The sequence below is a fragment of the Eptatretus burgeri genome, chromosome 2 (assembly GCF_056783735.1).
Source record: "Eptatretus burgeri isolate ZD-2024b chromosome 2, Ebu_testis_v1, whole genome shotgun sequence".
Lineage (NCBI taxonomy): Eukaryota > Metazoa > Chordata > Myxini > Myxiniformes > Myxinidae > Eptatretus > Eptatretus burgeri.
Window position 1 is genome coordinate 154,040,624 of NC_140962.1, and position 10,000 is coordinate 154,050,623.

At 44.2% G+C, this 10,000-nt stretch overlaps 1 protein-coding gene and 1 long non-coding RNA gene across 3 annotated transcripts in view; one reads left to right on the forward strand and one right to left on the reverse strand.

Annotated features, from left to right (window-relative positions):
* Positions 1-610, forward strand: part of LOC147033615 (uncharacterized) — an 18,228-nt gene extending 17,618 nt beyond the window's left edge. The window contains exon 2 of the long non-coding RNA XR_015051832.1: positions 1-610. This exon is cut by the window's left edge and continues 833 nt beyond it. This is a non-coding gene — a long non-coding RNA (uncharacterized LOC147033615).
* Positions 1-10,000, reverse strand: part of LOC147033616 (uncharacterized) — a 65,134-nt gene that overhangs the window by 11,907 nt on the left and 43,227 nt on the right. For both annotated transcript variants that reach the window (XM_085857393.1, XM_085857400.1), the window contains exon 8: positions 6,322-6,405. In XM_085857393.1, the coding sequence (XP_085713519.1) occupies positions 6,322-6,405 (84 nt within the window). The remainder of the gene's footprint in view (positions 1-6,321; positions 6,406-10,000) is intronic.

Here is a 10,000-nt window from a genome sequence, read left to right on the forward strand (position 1 = left end):
AGCCATCTTTGATCAGATGGCAAAATAAAGTAAGGTACACGACTACACGTGTATACCATTATTCACTGTGCTTTGTTCACGTGTACCAAGTTTGAACAAAATCGGACCATGCATGTCTGAAAAATGGATGGGGACATGTATCGGTAACAAAATGGCTGCCAAATGGCCATATTCGATCTGATTTCGAGAAAAAAAAAATGACATGCATATGTCAGCAATCATTCATTATATGTACCAAGTTTGAACATCAGTAATTGCATGTCCAACAAATGATGGAGGATGTGTTCAACATTGGGTTTTTTACAACTAAAATGGCTGCCAGTCAGCCATCATGGATCTGATCTCGAAAAAAAATCACATGCAAATGTAAGCAATCATTCATTATCTGTCTGCCAAGTTTGAACAAGATCGCTAAATTTATGTCCGAGAAATGGTTGAGGACATGTTTGAAAGTGTTTTTTTTTTTTTTACAACTAAAATGGCCGCCAGTCAGCCATCTTTGATAGAATCACGAAACAAAACATCTAGCGCATATACACTATATGTCATCATATGTTGTCTCTGTGTCAAGTGTGAATAAAATCGGTCCATATATGTCCGAGAAATGGTTGAGGACGTGTTTGAAAGTGGGTTTTTTTTAACAACTAAAATGGCCGCCAGTCGGCCATCTTTGATCGAATCACGAAACAAAATGAGGTGCATATACACTATATGTCATCATGTGTTGTCTTTGTGTCAAGTATGAATAAAATTGGTCCATATACTGTATGTCCGAGATATGGTTGCAGACGCACGCACGCACATGAAAATCGAGACCAAATCCATAAGTTCCCATTTCGGACAAAGTCCAAAAGGAGCTAAAAATTCCACATGTGAGAAACGAAGAACAAAAGAATGGAGGTGAGCTCAAAAGCTGAACTTTGAAAGGTTGACAAGGATGGGGAGTCTGGAGGAACGTGCTCTTCAAAGGAGAGCTTGGAGGGATGCATGAATGATGGGGTAGGGTTGAGCAAGACTGGAAGAATGGCAGTTGAAAAGATGGAAAGACCACCGACCAAGCTATAGTGCAAACCAGAATTCCTTGTGTGACATCGATAATGTTCAGAGCCTTGGGCTACACAGCTTTGATGATGAAGAGTGAAGATCCAACGGCACACCACTTTGCTTCAAACAAATGCTTTGGAGACCATGAGAAGTCTCACAGAACCAATCAAGGACTTCTCCTGGCACAGAATGCTCAGTTTGTATCTGGCTTTAGTGCACAGAATCGAGATGTGGTCTGCTTAGGACAGGTAATGGCTGATGATGATGCCCAAGAGTTCACTTTTGTCAGGTCAGGCCAGATCAGAGCTGTGACTTGCTGCAGGTGTCATGTAAACCTGTACTAACCTGTTTCATGGTCGGGTTGTCGGCGACTCAACCTTCTCCCCCAACAGGGCTTCCTGGTGAGCAGGCTGTTAGGAAATGGACACCCAGCAGGACTAAAAACAAAACCTGTCAAAGGGCGGAGGAGCTTCTTGTGAGCCAACGGTCATCAATGTCTGGTGCTCAACTGTGTCTGCAGACGTTCTCCTGCAGTTGGATTACTTTTTGTTAGGAGGTTGGTGGCAGGATTTGCACTCCGGCCATCGTAAAACCCTTCATTCTGCAAAACACATTAAAAAAAACGCAAAGAAAACTGAAAACCCACTCCGTGGGAGTACCTCCTGTGCAGCTGCCTTTCACAGGGCAGCTCACCCGATGATGGGATTGGGGCAAAGGCTTCGGGACCCCAATTCTTTGACGATAGGAGGAAAAGCATAGGGTAACCTTCCTGGGTCGGATTGCGGTGGTGTGTGTCGGGGTGGTGTTCAGGTTTCATCCACCAGACTGCAGTCTCCTTGGGTTAACCTGAGGCGGTCCCTTCAGGTGGGTGCCTGGAAAGTCCTATCCCGAAGAAAGGATGATCACCTGTCTCTGTTATCATCTGAGCTCAAGCGTTTGGACATCGGTATTGCAGCACTCTCTGAGGTTCGGAGACTGGATTGCGGCGAGATAATGGTGGGTGGTTACAACTACTATTGGTCTGGTCGCTCTGATGGTTACCATTCCCAAGGAGTTACTGTAGCTGTGTCCAATAAGCTGACTCCAATGATAATTGAGGTAACACCGGTCAACGAGCGTATTATGAGACTAAAGATTCGTCACTCCTTTGGTGTCATTTCCCTTGTCTGTATATGCTCCGACTGAGGTGAGTGATCTCACCGTGAAGGAGGCATTCTGTGCCACGCTCGATTCTGTGGTTGATCGATGCCCCAGGCGAGATACTCTTCTAGTCTTGTGGGATAGGAATGGTTATGAGACGTGTGTTGGTCCGCATGGGTCTTGAACTGTAAACCAGAATAACACTAATTTCCTTCACTTTGCAAGAAGTCGTAGACTTAGGGTGGCTGGTTCATGGTTTCAGCACCCACAGGCTCATTGCTGGACTTGGTATTCCAATGCTAGTGATGTGGCAAAGGAGATTGACCATGTGCTCGTTGATGGGTGCTGGACGATAATCCAGAACTGGAGGGTCTACCGGAGTTCTCAGTTCCTCAATCCTGACCACAAGCTTGTAGATACTCTGAAGTTGCAGCTTAAATCCGGCAGTATGGCACCATCCCAGCTTCGGCTGTTGGCAAGCTCAAGGATGAGAGGGTAGCTGAGGAGTTTGCCAACAGGATGAGTAAGGATTGGGGGGGGGGTCTGGCTGTTTTGGGGAATCCTGAAGAGTTGGGGAGTGCCTACAAGACTACCATCCTTGATTTTGCCAGTAGATGTCTTGGAACCCACCGTCAGGCGAAGAAGAACTTTGTCTCCCAAGGGACACTGGATCGCATTGACCAGAGTCGCAAGGCCAGGCTTAATGGCAGAGCTGAGCTACTCAGGAAGTTGAGGTGTAAAACTATACGTCCACTGAGGGCAGATAAGGAGGCCTATGTGCAAGGTATCTGTGAAGAGGTAGAGCATCACCTGTTGTCAAGTGATTCTTGTCCTGCCTAGCGGAATTTGTGCATTGCATTCCTCCAAGCCTCGCCCTCAGTGTACTGCAGTTAGAGCGGAGGGTGGTAGGCTCTTGACAGAGGAGTCTGAAGTGAAGGCCTGCTGGGCCAGTTACTTTGAGGGGCTGTACCAGGCTGATCCACCAGCTGTTGAGTTGGACATCAGGGTGTGACTACCCCAATTGCTGACTCTCCAATCAACTGTGCACCACCTTGGTTTGTCGAAATACAGGCTGCGATGAACCATTTGAAAGGGGGTAAAACTCCTGAGATCTTTGGCATCCATGCTGAACTTTTCAAGGCTGGTGAAAATGCTGTACTCGTGTCGTTTCATGCAGGTCTGTGCTCTGCTGGAACACAGGCATCATCCAAACTGACTGGAAGAGGGGCCTTGTTGTCCCTCTCTTGAAAGGGAAGGGTGATCGTCAGATAGATAGCATGGGTTCAAATTTTTAAATGCTCCCGCACGGCTTTATCTGGAACACGGTAGTTGAAAAGAAAACGTTGCTGTTTGGGCATGTTTGATAACGCCGGTAATACACTAGTTACACTGTCTTCTCTCCCCATCCCCTCACGCTGCCTTCCCTCCCCCTCCCCTCACATAACCTTTCCCCTTCCCTATTGCAGCCTTTCCCCTCCCTCTCGTTAGGCTGCTTTCCTTTCCCCTATCCTCACGCTGCCTTCCTTGCCCCCCTTTCTCTCACGCTGCCTTCCCTGCCCCTTTCCCCTCTCACTGCCTTTCCTGCCCCCTTCCCCTCTCCTCATGCTATCCTCCACTAAAACCCTCTCCATCACTACCCAACTCTCCGGAGGTTGAGGAGAGGAAAGAGTATCAAAGAATGTGCAAATTGGACAAATGATCGCTTTTTTTTCGCAGTCGGAACTGCTGCTGGAATCAATTCCGCAATTCGGCTCAGGTTACGAGATTCTAGAGCTTATCGCATCTGTGGAAATTAAATAAATGCATGAACACTAGTGCAGCTTTTTTGGTGATTGAAGGAAAGCGCCCTTCTTTACCTTCCCCTTCTCTCACGCTAACCTCCTCTTACCTGCAACCCCCCACGGACGTCTCTTGGGCGTTATTTAGTTTGACCCGTTTGAACGTGCTGTTTTAATGTACCTCTTTTCATTCGATCCTGTACTAATGCCGGCAGAAGGGGAGCATCACACCTCCCCTCGCTTTCCCTCAAGTTTCCCTGTCGAATCCAAGTCGAGAACCCCTCCACTCCTTTCCCCTTCAAGTTTTCATATAATATGCAAGTCCAGAACACTCCCCTCCACACGACCCCCTCTCTCCTCCATCCTACTCGCTCTCCTTCCCAGCTCCACACTTCTTACCCCCTCTTCGCTCCCCCACCCCTTTTTGCTTCCCTCCTTTCCTTACTTCCCCCACCCCCTCCTGGTCCTAATATTCCCATCAGCGAAGCGACAGGTTGTATTTGCTCATGGTAAATAAATCAAGAAGCAGGGAAACTATTTTTTTTTTAAATGGATGTCTCACACCACACAGCAGCGGACTGGCTGATAAGGCCTATTTGTACTTCCTGTGATGTTGTCCTTTGACATTTTGACCAAATTATTAATTCTTCAACATATTGTCAGAGTTATATTAGGGTTTGTTACCTCCGCTACCAAAGGTGGACGGAGGTTAAGTTTTCACTTCTGTCTGTCTGTTTGTCTTTGAACAACAAGATATCTCAAAAAGTTGTGGACGGATTCAGACGGAACTTGGTGAACAGGTTGGATGTGTGGCAAGGACGAATCGTTTCCATTTTGGTGATAATCCGAATCCGTATATGATAATTTTTGAAGAGATGATTCTACACCATTGAGAGATAGGGTTGAAAACGATATATAGCATGATATTTCAAAAAGTTGTGTACGAATTATGACAAAACTGGATGGATGAATTGGTCAGGTGACGAACAAGCTAATTCGAATTTGGTTAAAGGCCGGATCCAGATTGGGCCTATCAGTGGGATACAATACGTAAACTGTTCAGCGTGGCGGAGGTAAACGCTCTACCGAGTGCCGTTCTCGTTGAAAATTTGATGATAAAAGATGAAAGGGCCCTGGACACAGACAGACAGACAGAAGAGATTGCAAAACCCCGTGTCCGGCTAATGAAGAACTCGTCTTAATCTTTAAGGTTAAAGACGCAGCCTCGGTTTTAGATAAGGATACCTTTTCATTTATTCCATCAGGCAATGAAGAGGGATTTTGATGAGGATATGCTTTGTATTTCTCGATGGTCAATTCAACAAGATGTGCGTGGGCTCAACCTCTGCCGAGACTTTTACAACACACACAAAGATTATCTCATAGTACACTCACTGCATCTTTATGAGATTTCTTTGAAGCTCTGAATTTTTTACGACCTTTCTTTCTCTTCTTCGGAGCTTTCAGCCTTGGTTTAACCTGCATGAGCCACACACGCACTAGGAGTGATGCACTGCTCAAAATAATTTATCATTTACAGATAAATTGATGAATTTACATGAGTTATGAGGAAGATTCCATTTCCCTCACAGGTTTCTCCATAATCTTGATGACATGCTCCATCAGTTTCATTCCTCGATACTTATCACACTCCCTTTCGGCTTATAATACAAACGTACCAACATGTTTTTTTGGTTCGCGGGCACTAGCAGTGACCACTATTTTCGTTGTGTCTGTGTGTCTATCTGTCTGTCTGTTTGTGACTGTCTCCAGAGCATAGCTCTGTGACATTTGATGCGATCTTGATGAAACTTGGACACAAGCTAGATATCATGGTCTAGTTGTGTCTTTTTGTATGAGGGGCGTCCCACGCCCCTTGTGGGCGGAGCCACGCCCACTTGAACTTTTTTCCCCCTCGATTTTTTTTCTCCCAATTTCATTTCCTAGAAGCTGTGCGTAATGTCGATAAGTAAAACGTATAAAAAATCCGATTTGATTTGGTCAATTTTGATGGAAGAGATAGGTTTTTTATGGTAGGGCTTCCTCAAAAGCTTCCACGAACTCAATTGTACCTTTCGTGGCATTGTTCAATAATGTCCGCGGACCATCGTCGCCTCCCGGCTTGTTTATAACAGCCCTCATGCCTCAGTGGCAAAGGCTGCAGAAATTGCAAATGTGTTAAGAGGAGAGGTGAGGGGCTGGAGTGCAGGGGGAGAAGTGGGGGACCCTTACACAGGGGGACCCGTACGGAGGGGAACAGCGGGGGACCCATACACAGGGGGACAGGCGGGGGACCCGTACGCAGGGGGAGAAGCGGGAGGCCCGAAATGTGAGGACTTAACAATTATTGTGCACTCACCGCATCAATTGGAGAGTTCTCTGAAGCTGAAGGTGTGTTGATGATCTTTTTGCTCCTCTTTGGAGTTCTACATCCTGGTTTCACCTGCACATACCAAGCATATCAGGAGTGATGATCTCTGCTCAAAATCATTCACAAACTTCTCAGAAAACAGTGAATCATTTTAAACCCCCAGGAAGAAAATATCAACATTATTGATGACTTGTTTGTATTATATTATCGATAACAATAAAAGAGAAAGTGTGCGTCAGTGTGTGCACAGAAAGTATTCACACCATTCAACCTCCATAACTCCAAAACCATGAAACCCAGCAGCCCGAAAATTTACATGCATACTCCGGGAACTCCAAGGAAGTGTATGGATGAAAACTGGGTATTTTGGTAAATTTAAACACCCGTTTTGAAGACAGTGCCTTCAGAAAGTATTCACAGAATTCGACTTTTTTCACATTTTGTTCTGTTAGAGCCTGAATTAAAAATGCATTAAACTTTAATTTTTTGTCACCGATCTACACAAAATACCCCATAATGTCAAAGTGAAAATATATTTTTAGAATTTTTTACAAATTCACTGAAAATGAAATAGAGACATCTAGTTTATATAAATATTAAGTCTCCTGAGTCAATTCTTTAGTGATTTCAGCTTTGAATCTACTTGGGTATATCTGCATCATCTTTGCACATCTGCATTTGGGGATTTTCTCCCATTCTTCCTTTCAGATTTGCTCAAAATCTATCAAGTTGGATGGGGATCGTCGGTGAACAGCAATCTTCAAGTCTTTCCACAGATTCTCAATGAGATTCAGGTCCGAACTTTGGCTGGACCACTGAAGTACTTTCACGTTCTTATTCTGAAGCCATTCCAGTGTTGCTTTGGCTGTATACTTGCACAATACATTGTCCTGTTGGAACTTAAATCTTCACCACAGTCTCAGGTCTTTTGCACTCTGAAGCAGGTTCTCCCCAAGGATTTGCCTGTATTTGGCTCCATTCATTGTTCCTCCTATCCTTGCAAGTCTCCCAGTCCCTGCCGCTGAAAAACATCCCCATAGCATGATGCTGCCACCACCATGCTTCATGGTAGGGATGGTATTAGACAGGTGATGAACTGTGATTGGTTTCCGCCAGACATAGCGCTTTGCATTCAGGCCAAAGAGTTCAATTTTGGTCTCCTCAGACCACAGAATATTTTGCCTCATGCTCTCAGAGTCTTCAACATGCCTTTTTGCAAACTTCAGCCATGCTTCTGTCTGGCCACTCTCCCAAAAAGCCTAGATTTGTGAAGTGCTGCAGAGATTGTTGTCCTTCTGGCAGGTTCTCCCATCTCAGCCAAGGAACTCTGTAGTTTTGTCAGAGTGGTCATTGGGTTCTTTGTCACTTCCTTGACCAAGGTCCTTCTTGCCCGGTTGCTCAGTTTAGTCAGACAGCAAGCTCTAGGAAGAGTCTGGGTTGTTCCATAATCTTTCCATTTCCTAATGATGGAGCTCACTGTGCTCTTGGGAACTTTCAACACTCTAGAAATTGTTTTTATGGTTTATACCCTTCCCCAGATCTATGCCTCCTCACAATTCTATCTTGGAGTTGTACGGACAGTTCCTTGGACTTCATGCATGCTTCACGGAGTTTCTGCTCTGACATGCACCGTCAACTGTGGGACCTTATATGGAATGGTGTGTTTCTTTCTAAATAATGTCCATTCAATTGAATTGACCACAGCAGGACTCTAATCAAGTTGTGGAGACATCTCTAGGATGACCAAAGGAAATTGGATGGACCTGAGCTCAATTTGGAGTGTCATAGCAAAGGGGTTGAATATTTATTGATGTTAGACATTTCAACTTTTAATTTTCAATGAACTTCTAAAAAATTCGGCAAAACAAAATTCCATTGACATTCTGGGGAATTATGTGTAGATCAGTGACAAAAATCTCAAATGAATTCATTTTAAATTCAGGATGTAACACAACAAAGTGTGAAAAAGTCAAGGGGTGTGAATACTTTCTGAAGGTACTATAATAACAGGGTGTTCATTGTGAAAAAACATTTTTTAAAAGGCTCACCCTTGTTCAGCCCACTTCACCTCGAGGGGGTCTTTCGCCATCATTTTGTTCTGGCTTACTCAAAAATTCCTCACCTGAGAACAGGCTGCAACGGTTTCTGTATGATAAAGTGCTTACCTCACTCATATCATTGAATGCCTGATCTTCGTACCGATGAATCACTGTATACATTGCTAATCGCTTGCCAAGCCAGCTGTTCCTTATCGAACGTTTCGTTAGAGCACTTGCTTGAGTGCTTAAGATACTTAGCGAGCACTCTACAAGCTGCTTGTTGATGGAACACACCTGTTTCACCATTCTCTTACTTTTCCATTTGCTTGATTTGTCTTTTTGCTGAAATACTTGCAATGACTTTGTTGCTCAACTTTGAGTGCTATTCTTCATGTTTCTTCAGTTGCAAGCCATGGCGATTGTCTTTATGGGTCCTTTTATCTGCTATACAGTCCTTTTATTGGGTTGGGTGGAACAGGTCGTATTTGCTGGATTTAAATCTCTAAAAATTTTTTTTTTTTTACACACACTGCAGAGATCGCATTGTTTTACCTTTTTGTGTGATCTGCTTTCATTATACAGTGCATATAAAAAGTCTACACCCCATTTCAAATTTTTCACTCTTTGTTGTTTTACAGCCTGTAATTAAAATTGTATTAAAACAGACTTTTGCCTCCTATATTTACACATCGTAACCCACAACTTCCAAGTAAAAAACAAATTATAAATATTTCAGAAAATTAATTAAAATACAAAACTAGAATATCTTGGTTGAATAAGTGTCCACACCCCCCCCCCCCCTCCCCCCCCAGAGTTAGAACTTAGTGAAAGCACCTTTTACAGCAATTACTGCTGTGAGTCTGTTGGGATAGGTCTCCACCAACTTTGCACACCTTGATTGGGCAATATCTGCCAATTCTTCTGTACAAAACTGTTCAAACTCAGTCGTTGTGTGGGGAGTGTTAATGGACAGCAATCTTCATGTCAGGCCACAGATTTTCGATTGGATTTAAGTCGGTGCTCTGACTGGGCCATTCAAGGACATTTATATTTTTGTTCCTTCGCCACTTCAGTTTTGGCCGTGTGCTTCGGGTCATCTTGCTGAAAGGTGAACTTCCGTCCTAATTTCAGATTTCTTCAGACGGCAGCAGGTTTTGCTCGAGGATTTTTCTGTATTTTGCTCCATCCATTTTCCTTTCTATTCTGACAAGTGCCCCAGTCGCTGTTGATGAGGAACATCACTATGACATGACGCTGCCACCACCATGCTTCACAGTAGGGATGGTGTTCTTTGGGTGATATGCTGTGTTGTGTTTGCGCAAAACATAACGTTTTACATTTAGGCCAAAAAGTTCCATCTTGTTTTCATCAGACCACAAAACTTTTTTCCACAGGGCTTCAGAATCTTTGGAGTGGTTTTTTGCTTAACTCAAATGGGACTCAAGGTGGGCTTTTTTGAGTAATGGTGGGTTCCTTCTCGCCACCAATACCGTACAGACCAGACTTATGGATTGCTTGGGATATTGTTGATACATGCACACAGTGACCAGTCTTTGCCATTAAGGCATGTGGCTCTTTCAAAGTTGCTATTGGCCTCTTGATGGCCTCTCTGATCAGCCTCGGTTTCA